The sequence below is a fragment of the Egretta garzetta genome, unplaced genomic scaffold, assembly GCF_000687185.1.
Source record: "Egretta garzetta isolate BGI_Z169 unplaced genomic scaffold, ASM68718v1 scaffold166, whole genome shotgun sequence".
NCBI lineage: Eukaryota > Metazoa > Chordata > Aves > Pelecaniformes > Ardeidae > Egretta > Egretta garzetta.
Genome location: NW_009260133.1, coordinates 2,144,483 through 2,162,819, shown reverse-complemented (window position 1 = coordinate 2,162,819; position 18,337 = coordinate 2,144,483). Strand labels below are relative to the sequence as shown.

The 18,337-nt window shown below is 38.2% G+C and overlaps 1 protein-coding gene across 1 annotated transcript in view; it reads right to left on the bottom strand.

Moving 5' to 3' along the window:
- MTA3 (metastasis associated 1 family member 3) overlaps window positions 1-18,337 on the bottom strand; it is a gene marked incomplete at its 5' end in the record, with an annotated part of 141,979 nt that overhangs the window by 54,052 nt on the left and 69,590 nt on the right. Inside the window, 4 exons of the mRNA XM_035897006.1 lie at window positions 711-835; window positions 3,446-3,504; window positions 8,759-8,833; window positions 15,764-15,952. Coding sequence (XP_035752899.1) covers window positions 711-835; window positions 3,446-3,504; window positions 8,759-8,833; window positions 15,764-15,952 — 448 coding nt within the window. The remainder of the gene's footprint in view (window positions 1-710; window positions 836-3,445; window positions 3,505-8,758; window positions 8,834-15,763; window positions 15,953-18,337) is intronic.

Here is an 18,337-nt window from a genome sequence, read left to right as displayed (position 1 = left end):
GCAGGAAACACTAATTTAACCTTTTTTCTTTTCTTTTTGTAATCTTTCACAATAAAACTATTCTTTAAAAAATGTGATTTGAAAAACAACAAAGTATTTAACTGGAACTTTGTATATACAAAATATGGTTTTAATTTAATTGGTGTTTAAGAGACAGGCAGCCATAGCAATGATAAATAAAGAACTCTCATATGGTAGGTCTCTTCAAGTCTTTCCAGTTCTGGATTATTTTATTACATCTTCTCGCAAATAACCTATGTTAAAAGCTGCTATTTCAAGAAGTCCAGCAAGGACCATAAGAAACACACAGAACACTAGAAAAAACCACCTCAACATGCCCTCCCCCTACTCCCCAACAATAACAGAGTAGGGGGAACCCCTCCCCCCCTCTTACAGGACAACCAAAAATAAATTTGAATCTAGTATTCTGAAGGTAAAGGAACAACATATCAGTGCCATCACATTATGCTACTATATTTTTCTGCACTTTCTGAATTTAAAAGAAAAAATCATAAAGTGGATTTGAATATTGACATTTAACCAATACATTGAAGGCAGCTCTAGCTTACAAGTTATTTCTGCCCCACACAAGTCATTGAAAATGACCCTCTACAGCACGCAAACAAGAGAACACACATTTGTTTTTAAAAACCAGCGCATATTGATTAGCTCAAACTCCTGAATTATTAAAAAAAAATAAATTTACTTACTATAGCAGCTTTCACAAGCCCGACCTATTAGTGAGGCCTGTGCCTGGTAAGAGGCTCCCATTGCTCCATTGACTGCAGCAGGTTTCCCATTGTTGCTAGATATTTGATTGGGATTTGGTTTATTGCTTTAAATAAAATACAGTAACAAAAAGTTATTTTACTAGCTGGTTAGTCAGAACAAAAACAATCTAATTCTGAAATTCTGATGTGTGGTGATAACATCAATAAAATCTGCTCTAAACAACAAACTAATTTTTATACTCCTCTAGTATTTTCAGCACTGTAAGAGACTCGCTGTGCTTTGATACTCAAATTTACAGACCTTTGCAAAATGCTCTCACATGGTCTAAGTTTCTTGGGAAACTTGCAAAGGACCAAGTCGCAGGGTCAAGCATTAACAAAAGCCTGACACAGTACAGAATTTCACAAGGGGGTTCCAGTCAACAGTTAGGGCTTTGCAAGGTGAGGCTGGACTTTGGGTGAAGTAGAACAAGTAAGAGTAGGAATGCTGCCTGTAATACTACAAAGCTGTCCACCCTAGAAGAGGGTCTGCTGCCTCCTATCTCAAACAGAAGTACGTACCTTCCTGCCATCTGCATAAACGTGAACGCCCTACAACCCTGGCAAAGCTCACCCACAGAACATCGAGCTGTTCTGTCTGGGTTCTGTCCTAAACTACTTTCTTTCTGTGAAGGCTGAAGAACTGGTTTTGAATTTTTTTTGTTTTGTTATATCATTATATTATTATTATTGTGATTATTTTACCTACTAATACTTCAGTGAAGTAGGATTTTAAAGGTCAGTTAATCCAGAGAGAATTAATATACTCCTCACCAGCTTAAGTACAATATTCCCAAAGCTCCAAATTTGTGGGTGTTAATTACCCCTTTGACAAGCTATACTCTCAATGCAATGCAAAGCTGGATACATTGATTCCTAAGATGATTATTCGTTACTTCAGGTAGCGTAAAATATACTCAAGATTAGTTAAAATGACTTAATGAAGAAACCTTTGCTGTATCAAGCCTCTACTCCAAATGCCAGCAAGCCTGTCTCCTGCCTTCTCCTTTTTCACTATACCCAGTGAGAGACACTTTTACAATTTCCAGATACTCTTTTATTAAGTACCTTGGGCTCAAGGTACAAGAGGAGGGATCGAGAGATGATTAAGTCTCCCACATTATGATATGTTGCTTAGTTACCTTCCAGAGAGGCCATGAATTGAAAGGGACTCTCTGGTATTGAGGACAGAACCTTGCTTTTACAGGAAATACACGTTATTATCAAGTTCAAAAAGGTATTCAGCTCCGAGAATCAATTCTACTCAGATTTCAAATACAATAAATCAGTCTTGAAACAGAGTGCTAGCAATCCATTTGCCCACGTGTGCCCCAGATTGCACAGTGATCAAAGAGTTGAGAAGTCCTACCACCCTCTGACTATGGACTTGGTCTTGACATGGAGGTAAAAGACAGTAAGAAAGATAAAGGCAAAAATCCTACATTTCAAAACAGGTTTTGTCATCCAGTACAACTAGTCCCTACTGCGAACATATTGGCAGGAGCCCTGAACTGTCCACATGGACCAAGGAAATGAAAGTGAAAAAGCATTATGTAAAGACTGAGCGTCTCACAGCTTTCCTAAAGCAGCCACTTCCCCAACAGGGTTAGGAAACGCTCCTCCTAGAGCGTTCAGCTTTTTTTAAAAGGCGCCATTTATCAGAGACTTGAGCTTTAAAACTCACCACATTACTTCAGAGATGAGATTAGAAGACTGAATTTAACAGCCTGCTGTTTGTATTATTAAATCTGGTTAAGAGAAAAGTCTGTATGAAATATGGAAATGAGGCTCTATTGTATGCAACTTCTACAAGTCATCAAAAACACATCAGTGGATTTTCAAAGGTATTACATTTGGTATTCTAGTCTTCTGTTACACAAACACTCACAACAATGGGAAATTCAAATGCATGTAAACTGAATATACCCATAGAAAGCTTAAAAGAATGTCATCTGTAATCCTTTCTCTTCTCATAATCTTGAGGAAATTATGAATATGAAAGAGACAGATTGTATCTTGTTTCTGTAAACTACATGTTAACAAAAGCAGATATAGCATTGAACTTAAATCTAAAAAAAAAAAAAACCCCAAACAAAACAGATTAAGAACACCTGAGAAGAAAAGAGATTTCATTAATAAGACTTGTTCAAAGATAAAAGATTTTGGGCTATGTGCTACCTTTAATTTACAGCCAGAACATCTCTTGTCTCTAGCTGAAGAACAGACTGTATCCACAAGATATAACTGTAATGGGAAAGTGTCTGATTTTATGTAACTACATTAACAAGTACTTCTATTTTGAAATATTGCATTTACACAAATATGAAGTACTGTGCTACAGGGATTCAGAAGCGATTATTCTGGAAAAACTGCTTTTTGAATAGCAAGGCCAATCTTGCATGTGAGCAGTCCACATAGCACTTGATCACCTTTTTAAAGCTTCCCACCGCTCCAGCACAGGCAGTTTGCAGGTCAAAGACAACGGGCTCATGAAGGTTTCACTTAGGACAAAGAGTCTGTGGCATTTGCTGATTATATCTCTGTGTATTCTGTTTGTATCTAACAAATACTAAGGAAGTAACTATTAAGGAGATGACTAAGAAAACAGCACGCACGATACTGTTTCAATTTTACCTGTACATTATTCAAAAAAAAGACTTTATTGTTATACTCACTAGGTGGGGATGTATACTTGTTTCAATTTACTTTCTGCTTCAGCCGCTTTCAGACGTTTCTAGTTGAAAAATTAACACATTAAAATATTTTATTATATTCAAGCACGAGATTTCGTAAAACTGCACACAATCCATCTTTAAATTATTTCTTTCTGTTTTGTGATTCCACAAGAGCCTCCAAAACAAGTGTAGAAATCTACAAGATGGAAACCATGAAAAATGACTTCTCTATCTTAATTATTGGTTTGAAATGATAGTATACTGTCCTCCACTCATGGGCTTCACATATGACAACAGAACTGTAAAAACCACAATTGCCATTTACATAAATTACATCTACATAAAACACGTACGACATTGTGGCTAACCCTCATTGCAGAGTAAGTCGAAACTAAATGAGTGAAAATTGCACGCGATGAGTTCCTCATCAGTCCCGTCACTCAGTATTTCCTGCGTGCTCTGTCAAGCCTGAGGCCAGTCTTGATTATCAGCAGCGTAAGGAAGTGGAACAGTAAAGTCCACCGAGTGTTAGAAATAACTCAGCATCTGCTTCCGCTAACTGCCATTAAACCTGCAGCTCGGGAGCATGGCAGCAGCAGGACAGCTATGCTACTATCAAGACATGCTGTGAATTTACTAAATTACTACTTTCTTCATACTTGCAACAAACTCAAAACATGTTGCACTCAGGGTAGTATTACTAACTCCTAAAATGTTGAGAAGTTTTAGTTATTGCCATGTATTATACAAGTAACTAAGACAACAATTTTTTCAGCAATGGCACAAGAAATACAGAGTTCAGATGGCTACTGTTTATCTGAAACATTTATCTGTATGTAAAAGATGAAGGAAAAAAAAATTACTTCCCTGCTCTTCCTGTACTCAAGACATTACTTCTGTTCACTTGGGGAAATTGAAATAAAAATTAAAAAAAAAAAAAGAGAAAAGGAGTTGAAACACAGTCCATTAAATTAGAGAGGAGGAAAAAAGCAAGGGGGGATATGGATATCCAGCAATAATAAATCAACACTACCTGCCTGCCTCTCAAGATTTCCCCTTTCTTTATCAGGTGTTTAAAATTCAGTCCTCCATTTCTCCTCCAACAGCTAATTCTCTTCTCTGCTATACTCCTGTTTTCTGATATCCAATCTCTGCAAGGCTCACGATGCAGGAAGGTATTCCCACCTTGAGAAAAGTATCATCAAAAGACTCTGTTCCGAGAGTCTCTTGCCTGAGCCATGAGGTGAGTTACAGGGTTGATCAGCTTTACTGGTCAAGCAGCCTCCTCATGTAAACCACTGCTCTTCTCCATTTCAGGAAGTTGCCCCTGTGCTGTCCATCACCATAGCTCTCATTTACAAAAACTGCATCTTTGAGGAGCCCTCTATGACAAATAGACTCCTAGGCAATCCATGCCACCACAGTTTAATTCCCATGAAATACGAGAGCCCTTTTCCATTGATTCCCAAGATAGGCTTTTTTTTTTTTTTTTTTTTTTTTTAACAGGTTTTTGCTGTTCACAGAGGCCTGCTTGTGTTCGGAGCTAGAGAAGTGACTTCCATCGACAGACCTGGTGCAGCTGTGGTCTTTCCCCAGCACCAGGCTTGGCAACACTGCGCTACCTTCAACAGGCCCGCAGCAGAATTGCCAACACAGCATGCACTGCCTGCTTCAGTCCGTTTTCACAAGAGCAAGGAGGAAGAACAGCAGCAGCACGCCCCAAGTCTCATAAACTGATAGTTTTTAATCTGAGAACATTTCACAGCCCCAGCAGAAGAGCTCTCCATGGTGAACTCTTTCCGCTTCATAGCTTCAGGCCACAGGCTTGCCACGACTGTCTCTTTTTCCTTTTCATAATACACCCCAATGATACAGAATTTGTTTTCAAACTGCGAAAGCACGCGAGACGGCAAGTCGGCAGGTAACACGCGTTTCGCAGAGGTTCATAACAAACTAGCCCCGTTCTACAAAGCGAACGAATAAATCTCACTGCACACCTAGCAAGATCATCACAGCAAAAGAGAAGAACACAACAATGGGAAAGAAATGAGGAAAGGAGCCTTGAAGCACTGTCAAAACGTAAAGGCATTTGTGGGAAGCTGTATTAAGCCCCAGTGGCAGTGAGAACTGACTATACACATTAATTAAATTTTAGCACGCTTTTAATACTGGCATGGGGGCTGTAAGGAATGCGATTTTAGCAATTGCTTTCCTCCTTTATTTACTGCAGTGAATCATATACTGCCTTCTACCAAATAATCACACAATGCCATTTCAGTACAAGCTATATTTTTATTCACTAAAACTATGGTTAACGTTGCTCTCTAAAAGCAACGGAAAATATCACAGCTTGAATTCACACTGACCCATCAACTTTTAAGTACCGAGAGAGAAGAAAGGACTCAGAAACAAAACCACCAACAAACAGTTGCAATTTCTGAGACAAAGCCTCTGCTTGTTGAAATTTAGAGGATGAAAACTGGTAAACTGTAAAGGCTGGAAGTTGCAGTTGAAAACATTTAGACAAGACAGAAAGCACCAGTTTGTAACAATAGGGGGAATAAAGTCACCAGAGCAATGTGCAAAGCAAGCTGATGCTTTTCCTGAAAAAAACATTTACATCTTAAAGAGTAATTATTTCAAACAAGTCTTACAGACCGCATTGTAGGGGAGGGCAAGCTACAGTAACCCAGCTCTTCACCTGGGCTCTTATACTGTTAGTCAACCACCCTTGAAACTGAATGTTATTTCTTTTTAGGAACTTGTGGTATGAATATCAACTGACAAATATCCCACGAAATGATCATTTCCCTACCTTAGGACTGTTTTCAACGGTGGAAATAAATAAATGAGAGGGAAACATAATATATTGTTGTAGTACAGTAATTTTGTTATCCTTACATATGTTCTCCCTTTTTCTGTCGCAAAGTCTCAGTAAAAATCTTTTTGCATTGAATCGGACTTTTAAGGACACCACCACAAATACTGAGAACACATTTCATTCAATGGAATGAGCCACCTGGCCTTCCTCAAACACTGTCTAATGTAGTGGTCATGAAAAGTACCCTTATCACCAAGAATGATTAACCAAGGCCTGAATTAATTTTGCTAGACAGGTTCAGCACAGACTGAGAACTTTAACATATCTATTTCCCTTCACCTTGACGTGAAGGGAACATGCTCTGAAGGCAAGGTGGCAGCAGTATCTCCACTGTCATTAAATCACCGCCTTTAGCTACCAAGCGAGAATAACATTTAGTAGCAATTACGGCAAGGAAACCTTTTTTTATGCCTGACACAACGCAGCCAATTCACACAATGAAATAAAGATAATTAAAGAGCAAATTTTCATACTACATCACACCAATCTAGAATTCCGGACTGTACTTTATGCGTAAGATTCAAGTATGTACATTGACCTTTTTGTCTTCCCGTTCCCCCAAGCTGCCCTACCCCTCAAGCATGATATTTAGAGAAGAATGACTCTGAAATTGCCACTTTCTTACTGAACATATTTTCTCCCTGAAATGCATTCAATTATCACAGCTTGTTCTGGTGGGGAAAAAAAACCCCTACAGATACCGTTTTTACTGAACTGTATTATTTTTACCATTCCAGAACAAACTAAACAAGGGCAGGATGAAGTTCTGATCTCTCATTAGGACGGATTACAGAAATGTTAACCCAGACAGAAATGAGCTATTTGGCCTACACTGGTTTTGTTATTCATGATCATGCATGACCTTGAAAAAAGTTGTCTAAAGCATTAAATCCTGTGATGTATTGCCATGTTCTGAATTAGGATGTTTTGAGTTTACTTAGTTACAAGTAAAACACAGGCATTTATAAGAGTTATTCGAGTTGTAGATAACCATAAAGCCTATGTGTTTTTCTTATATGTGATGGTAAAAACCTCATCCTGTGGAAGGATATACAAACTGGACACACCATCACACACCTGGATCATCGCAGCAACAGAATCATAACGAAGCCCTGAAGAACTTTAGAAAGGGAGTCTCAGCCTTTCACCAACCATCCCAGAGCAAGTATTTCAGAAAAATTTCACAGGAAACAACATCAGTCTCTGAGCAACCTAAGAGCGTTGACAAAAGTCAATTTGCACTTCAATTTATCCTTACTCCATGGCTTTCAGTATCAATAAAATCTTTTTATCTGATCCTTCAAGATCATCTGTTGCCTAATCCTTAAGAGCTGACAAAGAGCACAGCAAACCTCTGCTGGCAATACCTTTCTAGGTAAAGACTAACAGTGCAAAAAAAGTGTTAAAAGTGAAATAAATGGAGACAAACCCAGAAAAACATGCCTTTATACACAGCGTATTATTTTCTATTTGTAGCATCCATAGAACCAAAAGGTCCTAGCATAGTCCAAGACTACTACACGGTAGAAGACTTTTCCCTTACTTTCCATACCCAAAAAAGGTGACATAGAAACACTTTCAAATAAACCAGAACAACCTGAAGCAATCGTCCTTCTGACACACTGTAACAAAATCCGGAATTCCAAAGATCCATCTAACAGCACAGCTGTAATCATTACAGCATAGAATTTACTTTCAACACGCTGTACGTACATCACCACCAATTAGGCAGCAAGTAAAGGAGCTACAGACTTAGATGTTAAGTCATACATTAAAATATCGTATTTTAAAATATTCTGTATATCTAAATCGAGGAGTAAATCTATATAGAGTGCAATATATAAAAAGCACTAACACTGATATGTTGCCTAAACCTGCTTAAAATATCCCAGTGTAGGTACCCAATACAGTCTTATGTTTCTGCTCCAGAGCAACCCAAACAACTGAACACTCAATCAGAAGGACAATCACATCCACCATGAGCAGAATGTTCTCAATTTTGTTTTTAAATCCTGGTAATGCCAAAGTAATGTTCTATCATGGAATATCAATAAAAGGTTCATAACATTAGCAGCCACCTTTAACACAACGTATATTCCTTTTCCTTCACAGCCTAAAGCATTTGCCCTGCAGCCCATTTCCTTCTTATCCCATACTGCAGTAAGAACCAGGAATCACATTGCTATAAACCAGCATACAATAGAAACGGCTTAAAAAGCTCTTCACAGCTATGTGATGTACAGTAGGCATCAGATGATTTGACCATGCACCCTGTGAACAGCACAAATCCACTGGTCTATAGGCTAAGATATTATCATAGACCTCCCACCATACTTCTTTTTAAGAATACAAACAGATTTTTGTGCTTTAACAAGTTCAGATTTTTTAAGAACATGGTTGACTGGTTCATGCTGAAATAGCCATTAAATTACCTGCTGCACGTATCTGTCAGTGGTTTTCCACATGTAATAATACTCGATGATGCTAGTCAGCGACTTCCATGGGAGCTGAAAAACATTTGTTACAAATTATAGTGATACCAAGAAATTGCAATGTACACATCTTATTAAACACATATTAAAATCAAGTACAGTTGATACATGAATACTAAAATATGAATGTATTAAATACCTACATTAAAATCCATATGCAAATAAATACATATTCCTATTAATAATACACAAACTTTCCTTACAGTTAAAGATGCAGAATTACAACAATATCACACATCCACATCCAAATGTAATTTATTCTGTTTAAGCCATATGGTTAAACAAAATGATCAAAACAGAATCCAGATTTCCATCAGGAAACACAGAAGGTAGTATCTCTATTATAAAGTGTATCAGATGGAGAACAACATCAGGACTAAAATAAATCATCTTGACAAGACCGTGTTCGAGTCTCATGATAATTTTACTCTTAAAAAAATACAATGGTTATCGTACTTGGTTCACAGGTTTTTCAAGTCCCGTAAGAACTCAGGTGCTCATACAATGCCACTAGTTTTGCATAAACCTCTACATACTCTTGACCATTAAACAAGAAACAAAAGCATGCTGGGGACAAATGCTACCTTGAGCAACAGAGGGATACTGACAACTAATATTTCACAAAAACCTCTGTGCAAACTCAGAGCAAGTGATGACCATCATGATTTCGGTGCACATGTTAATTGGTAAAGTGCAAATGTATTAGCCTAAGTTTAGAGGAGAAAATTAAGAATTCAGCAGCCATTTTTAATTACTACCAAATCACCTATTTAAGTCCATAAATTCTTTCTCTCATTTAAATTAGTAATTCTCTTACAGAGTTCATGCAATTTTTCTTCACAACCTGGAAACATGCTATTATTATCTGCATGTGTTTTCCTACAGGCATGCATTAACGCCAATATTCTCAACTCTCCAGAAATAAGGATGATTTTTAAAAAGTCCCAGAAAATAGATATGTGGAAACATTATCCTTCCAACCTTATTCATTCCACTTTGGGGCTTTCTCCATGTCCTAAGCCAAAATAATAGGTTCCTGAACTTCTAATTACGTTTCTAAAAGCAACAGAGGAGCACTGTACCAAGCTGCCTCTCCCAGCTTGCAGGAGCTCACAGCCAGTTTTTCAAGCTGCTTGCTTGCAGATACTTAGAGGAATGGAGTCTAGCTCCCACCTCTGCCTTTCTGGAGCTGGGATTCAAGTCTAGACTCAGCTGTGAAATCTTTTTGAGGCAGTGTACCACAGGGGGTAAATCCCTGGTCCAAACAAGAGCTGTTTTGTCTATTTGCATTTAACATGTAGCAGCGTAACAAATGCATAAGCTGATGTTGCAATAGTTAACAACACAATTCGGTTTACTAAAATCCTTTTACTTTCTCGGGTAAATTATGCCTCAAGAGAAATCTGCCCAAGAAAAGGCCAGTGATGGGAACACGTATTTGGTATGAGGTGACAGATCAGCTGCTTTCTCAGTCTCTAGGTCCATATGCTTCCTGGCATCCAGATGAAACACTGCCACCCCAACTACCTGCCACTGTCAGCCAGTACATTTTAGCTTCTCTGTATTTGTTTTCCTTGCTGAACACTTACTACCACATTCATGCTACAGATTATGTTTGATATTTCTCTAGAAATGTCCTGGTTTCGGCTGGGATAGAGTTAATTTTCTTCACAGTAGCTAGCATAGTGCTGTGTTTTGGATTTAGTACCAGAAGGCACTGCTTTCATCTGTGGACTATGGCCATCAGCATCTGAAGTTGGGGCAGAATCTTTTCTGCTTATTCACATCTTTAACAGCTTCTTCTGCAGTGCAGTTGTTTGGCCCAGTGCACAGAACATGATATTGCTTTGAAGTAAAACTGCTGTCTCTGAGCTATATGCTTTGATGAGACACAAACCCACTGGTCATGCTCTGGCCCTCCTGCGGAGTAAATGTTATTCCATGAGGGTTGTAGTGATGGAGAGCAAGACAGATTGATCACACCTAAATATTGCTTCTAACCCAAAATTTAAATTCTATCTTTCCAATGTTGCAGCTGTGCAAATTTCATCCCTAAGGAATGCTTTTGATTTTGTACCTAGCTAGCAGCTCGGTGGCTGCAAATCTTAGTCTTTCACGAGTAGGCTGCTTTTTTAAATGCAGTTCAGTTGCCTTTGAACATATGCAAGCTTGTTCAGTCAACACCTATATGCTCCACTGTTCTCATGCATCAGAACAAGACAAAAGTTTTCTCAGACATGTGCAATTAGGCAATACAAATTTCCTTTAATACTTAAAGCATTACAAAAAAGTGAAAATTTTAGTGGCCTTCTTAGGCTTACAATTTCCTGTTCAAAGAGAAAATACATTTCCAAAATATGTATTCTTCCACTGTAGTACAAGTCCAAATTGAACAGCCAGCCTACCTGCTCAAAGAACTGCTTGACATACGAGCAGATCGAACTGCCTGTCAAACACTTAGCAGGTAAATCTGTCTTCTCTTTCCATTGCTGGTATGTTCGATACTGGTCAATGTATTTGTTTCTCAGAGCTATAGATGCTAGAGAATGTCATGGTCAAATTGTTACCCCTATTCTTAAACATAGCGGTAGGTATTACAGAGCCAGTACTGCTTTGAGAAACAAATAATAAAAACCTTGACAACTTGTGTCCTGGTTTCGGCTGGGATAGAGTTAATTTTCTTCACAGTAGCTAGCATAGTGCTGTGTTTTGGATTTAGTACCAGAAGAATGTTGATAACACACTGATGTTTTCAGCTGTTGCCAAGTAGGGCTCAGACTACGTCTAGACTCAGCTGTGAAATCTTTTTGAGGCAGTGTACCACAGGGGGTAAATCCCTGGTCCAAACAAGAGCTGTTTTGTCTATTTGCATTTAACATGTAGCAGCGTAACAAATGCATAAGCTGATGTTGCAATAGTTAACAACACAATTCGGTTTACTAAAATCCTTTTACTTTCTCGGGTAAATTATGCCTCAAGAGAAATCTGCCCAAGAAAAGGCCAGTGATGGGAACACGTATTTGGTATGAGGTGACAGATCAGCTGCTTTCTCAGTCTCTAGGTCCATATGCTTCCTGGCATCCAGATGAAACACTGCCACCCCAACTACCTGCCACTGTCAGCCAGTACATTTTAGCTTCTCTGTATTTGTTTTCCTTGCTGAACACTTACTACCACATTCATGCTACAGATTATGTTTGATATTTCTCTAGAAAATACTTTAATCTGTTTTAACTATAACTGTGACACCAGTATGCTCATTCACTCAGTAGGCATCCTACAATTAAAGATATTTAAGGTGCTTGGACTGGATAACCATGATCCTTTTAGACTTTGATTCACAACTCAGAAAACCTGTTTGACAGACTGAGTACGAATATCCTATATTCTGTTTACCTATGCACTTAAATGACAAAACCCTGTAGAGGAACGAGAATTTTCCAGAGTTGCTCTGAACTGCCAGAGAAGCTGTGAACAGCCATAGAATAATGTACTTCCATTACAAAATTCTATTAAACACTAATTGAAAGAAGTAAAAGTGACCATCTGTGTGACATTTTTGTAGGAGAAAATTAGCAAAGAGGTGTCGGCAGTACAGAAACAGGTAGAGGGAATTTTCAGGTTCTTTAGCTTCTTCACAGTAAAAATTGACCACTCAAATTGGACCAGCAGGAAAAAATTTAGGAATATAAAGTATCTTAAAATGAACATGTTAACTTTAAGGCATGTTTCCACCGTTTTCTGAAGTTGGAAACCAGTTGCTCCTGTTTTCTATAAATGGCTCAAGTCTGATTCCCAAGGCCTTTCCTGGCATATTTGAGATGTAACAGTTATAAATTTGTGAAAACTGTGGATAATGAAAAACTAAGACTTAACAAGCCTAATAGCTGTCTCTTGCCATTAGGAAAATAGTTTTATTTGGAGAACATAAAATACTCAGTGTTCTTCCATTCTACTACCCTGGGATGCGAAGTAATTCAAGTACATCAAGTAAATTCAATTAACTTTAAAAGTTTAGGTTGATTAGGATTCACATAGGTTCTTAAAGACAGCAGAACCTCAACAAATGAGCTCCTATAACAGGTGATGAGTCAACAGCTGATGAAAAAGATTATTCAAAGGCTAGACTGGTAATTTGACAACAAATGAGCTTCTCCTGTCAATTAAAAAAAAAAGGTAAACTCCCTTACACCATTTAATTGATAATGATTGTCTTGCTCACTAATATTTAATGTTTATAGCTTAACGCTTGAGCTGCACACTGAATGTCAAATAGTCCCAGTTCTCACTAATTGCTGGAAAAGTAAATGAACCTGCCCTTTAGAGAACTAGCATGTAATGGCTGCAATTGCAGCTGCCATGCCTTGCAAGTCTGGGCCGATTCAGAAACGGGGACCCCTCTGGCATATAATGACTCAAGCAAGAACTACACAACCCTGCTTCAGGAGACTGCTACCAACCACCTTCTGCCACGCAACATGACAGTCTTGCCTGTACTGTGGCACCACTGCGTGACTGCTTTGGTTCAAGTTCAATGCCAAGTACCACAGGGTTTGATTTTATCATTAGAACCTACGTGGACACTTGATCAAGTTAGCATGTACACCACCAGTGCCTGAGCCTCTGTGTCCATGCTCTTACATCATGTGTCAGAGTACTTACTTTTCAACAACTAGCCACTGAAGAGAAGGGTGATAACAGATAAATGTATTCTCATGAAGAATCATTGCTTAAGTGCTACATATTTATACCTACCTCACTTTGCAGAAACTTTTCATATATCCATGACCTAAATCTTGAAGGACTACTTTAGATGTTTACTTAAAACCAACCATTTTGTTTTCAAATCTCTATTCTTTTAGAATGCTACATAGCAAATGAGGAGACATAAATTTCACTCTAGCGAAATTAAGATCTCTGAAGATTACACAAAGATTATATAATTGAAAGATTTTAAATAACCTAGAATTAGATCAAGACTGTGTGCACTGTTACCAATACCACATAAATTGCTATGCAAAATAGATGTTCTTCTACTGATGTTTTAAAAACAACATGCCACTTTTCCAAAGGTAAAAAAAAGTGACTAAGGATAGACAACATCCCTGTTCTAATTAAATGAGACTATAATTAATTAGTGCCCCAAATCCATTTCTGCTGCACTCTGACTCATCATTAATGTGCCTCAGTAGGCTACGCAACCCTCTCTCTAGATCTATGCATGTATCCCACTTGGGAGGAGGGCAAGGAAAAATATCTGCATTTTGGGAAGAAGATTCGGTGAAAGAGGGAGGGTATAAGGAGTCTCTGCGAGATAAAATTTGTACATTTTAAACAGCTTCTAGTAGACTCATTCAAATATCTACCATTTGAACATAACAAATGCATAAGCGGTTCCTGCAACACATTACTCCAATGTATCGCTTTAATGTATGCATATCAGCAGAATTACATGCAACATAACACAGGAATTATAGGGAAAATAACCACATAAATACCAGAGACAAAGCTTAGGTATCCTTGGTCACAAATTGTGTTAGGACTCAACTTGTAAACAGCCAATAAAATCTGTAGCATATGCTTTAGGCATTTTGAAAAGCCAAATACTATGCATTAGGAAACATTTAGTTAGAAGACACAGCTACTGAACTACTGCACAATTACAGCTGAGGACCATTTATCTGTATGAGAGGAAATAAGGAATTGTAGTTTACATTAAGATTTCAGTTCTAAAAGGCTAGAAAATATTCTTTTCCAATGATATTTTCTTGAACTTAACAGAGCTATTTCATCCATGATGTAATTTTCAACCTTATGTGATGAATGTAGCGAACATTTTCTCCCTTAGGAATCTCAAAAATAACACACAGATATAATACACCTGTTAAAATGTCAGTTCTTCAGAAAAACAATAGCCTTCCCTTCCCACCTTCATTCAATTATCTGTTTCATTTCAGAACTGTGAAAGTGAAGAAATGACAGCTTAGCTCAGTGCCAAGCCTCCTCCCACTGTCCTGCACTCTCATCTTGGAAGGACTTCTACATTTACCATGCAGTACCATTCTCCCCTCACAAAGATTACTAGTAACATCTGCAAAGAAAAAAAAAATCTGAGCTCTCAGAGTCAAGCAGAATGAGTTGTTGTGAAAATATTTCAATCGACTTCAGTCTTAAATAATGGAATTCCTTTGGCTCAAATCCTAACCTTTTCACAAAGCCCAATGTGAACTCATTACCACAGAGGAAATGTTTTTCCTTGAAAGAAAGAAGCTCTCCAAGAAACATGCAAGAAAATTCAGACAAATTACTAGCAGTTCCAGCAGTGTTAGAATCAATTTCTTTTAATTACTGTGTGTTAGAATTCAGCAAATTAAAGCTTTGCTGCCCTATAGTCTGATACTTCAGTACCAAAACCAGTGTAGTTAGAACATATTGGAAAACATTTCCTTCACTTTTCAGAAGTGCCAAAATACCTAGTAAGTCAAAATAACTCCCTGTAGTGCACTTTAAAAGCTATCTGAATATAAATTTCTCTCTGCTAACTATAGAAGGAAACCCCAGCTTTTCCAAAAACACTCAGGGGAGTCAGTCATGTAGCTGCTAATGAATTTCACTGGAATTGTGGAAAGGTTCTGAAAAGCTGCTGGAACTTTTTCAGATGCTTGTAAAATCCTTGTAAAAATCTGTATCAAAACACATCAGCATGAGACATCATACCTGGTACTAAACCATTAAACACATTATCTTCTGTCAACATCTTTCTGAAGAACAGAACCAAATAAGAAAGCATATTGACTTTCATCCAGATAAAATGTATATGTATGTTAATTACATACATCAGCTACACAGATTTCTCCTCTAGCTAATCTTCCAAACCTACAGAAAGAAGCTACGCTCACCCATGCAAAAACACAGTAACAGAGAAGGGTACACTTTTGTACTTACAAAGTCTTGTCGAATGTCATTGAAGTCCTTGCCATACTTTTCCAATGCCTCTTCAAATAAACTAGCTTCTGATGCTGACCACTCTTCCATTTCATCTCTACACAAGACAGGCCCTCCAAGTGGCACTAGAACACTGATGGCACTGCTCAAATCATAGTTGTGTTTATGCAGCGTATCCATTGCATGAAACTAGCAAGGAGAAGGACAGAATAAAAAACTTGTTTAAATAGACAGCAGTCCATTTCGGTTAATGCAAATTCAGTATCTTATCTTCTATAAGCCACACTTGAAGCCTCAACTAATGCGAAACCTAGATTCTATCTTGATATCATAGGCTTCCTGCTGTGGAACAAAGGGAAAATGAATTGTTTATTACTTAATTTGGGAAAGGAAATGCCTTAATAAAGCGTTTACTAAAGATGACATTAGTTTAGTAGTTCCTGAAAATTACTAGCAAACATTTCTAGAGAACCTTTAGTTGGTAGAAACTGGTTCCAAGTAACCCAATAGAGACAGTGGCATATATTGACCGAGAGGCCATTTTCAATTAACAGAAGTTCTAAATAGCAGCTAAGCAGCTGCCCAGACATCTACGTGCTCAATGTTCGCATTGCTGGGGAAGGAAGCCATTTACTTTTTCATTATCATCATACTGAAAAACAAGCAAGATTTTTCTCCCTTGCTAAACTCTGGTGTTGGAGATGAGTAAATGAGGTATCTTTGATTACTTCGATTTCCTTCATAAAAGAGGAAAACAGAAAAGAACAAGTTATAGCATTTCACTTTAGAGAGAACAGTGAATGCTCAATCACTAACCAATGATGGGGAATATGAAAAGTAAGCAACTAGATCTCATACCCACCCAGAGGGAAAATGAGGTGTGTACAATAAGCCTCTCTGACTCAGCACCCCAAAAGCCGCCATCACTGCAGTCTTAATTGTTGTGGTGAAGGAGGTTTTAGAGGCATAAAGTGCAATAATGTGTGTGACTGTGTAACATCCATCTCCTACCTGTTTGTCCCACCACAGCCATGAGTTGTAACCATAGCATGCAGTATCTCACAAAGCCCTAAACTAGTTCATCTTATGAGAGGGGGCACCCAACACGTTTCAGGGAAGGAATTCTCTGGCATTGTGTGCCAGTATAGCACTTACAAGGTAATTCCAGTTGAGCTTCTGCATACAAATGTACGACAAATAATGAATTCTCCTTATCTTTTGCAATCTCCTATGAGTGGCTACAGTCTTTCTCCAGCTTTCAATACAACTCTTTGAAAGTTACAAGCACAAGCTTCTTGAACTGTTCTGTCTGCAAGAAGTAATGTCGCTGTTATCCTACAATATGTCATTTTTCTTACTTGAATTCATCAGCCTTGAGAAGCCTTCTAATATGTATATAAGTATTCTAATATGGAAATATGTAGCATGATGTCTAAAATCCATCATCTTCAGATGAAGAATGTAAAATGAAACCACCAATTTATTGCTTACCACTCAAGCAATGAGTAAACCAGGCCTAAAGCCTGAACTCTTACAGTATGTGTGTTACCAAGGTTTAAATCTTTGTTTAAATTGCAGCCCTTGGGAAACAGCAGTACATACCGGACATTTTCCAAGCAGCTGCTAAATCTGGATCTATTCACTGATATCAACTTTCTTAAAAATGACAACAGAAGTGAGGAAAACAGGATCTCGCTCTTGCCTTCTATTCATTTTTCCATCTATAATAAACATCTGATTCCATAAAGCTTTTTTCAGTATTACTAAAGAAAAGATTCATACTGAACTCCGTGGATAAGTAGTGTCTTCACTGAGCTGTTCTGTGACAGAAGACCACTGACAAGTTCCCAGGGTAACAGTCTCGGCCTTCTGCAGGTTTTTCAGTGCTTACCGGTAATCAAATTCCCATGCTGCAGAGAGTAAACTGTGCTAGCAAAAGCAAGAGCAGCCTGAAGACGTGACTAGAGCCCAAGACAAAAGTCCTGGAGAACGTCCTTTTTATCTGCTTTACCCTAGGATGAGACGACTGTAAAGAACAACTAGTGGGTACCTGATACCTAAGGAGCAGGGGGCTGGGAAGAACTGTCATTGCCTCTCCCAAATAGGAGCTTGAAGAACCACCCTTCCCTAAGAACTCTTGCTCAGAGCAAACTGTCCAGCGCAGACAAGAGGCCCCGCTAGGGCAAAGGTGTTAGCCACACAGACAGAGGGAACTTCAAGTCCAAATTTAAGCAGGTGAAGGAAGAAACTAGCCACCAAAAGCTAAGGAAGGGCTGTGCGGAGCTGGGAAGAAAGGGAATGACAGGGCACACTGCAAACAAGCTGTAACACACAGTTCCCAAACCAGTTGCAATTCCAGCAGTCAGTTAAATCACCTAGACTGAACTGGATTCTGTAATTCAGTAATATTTTAAGCATGTTTATCTTAGGAGCCACATATATGTAAAGTCTAATAAAAACCATTAAAGAGACATCATTCAAACTGCAAAGGAAAAACCTGTTCTTACTTTTCATTTTGAAGAGACACCCAAAATCAGATTTACAGCCTTACAGTAAAGTAGCACAGGCTCTTCC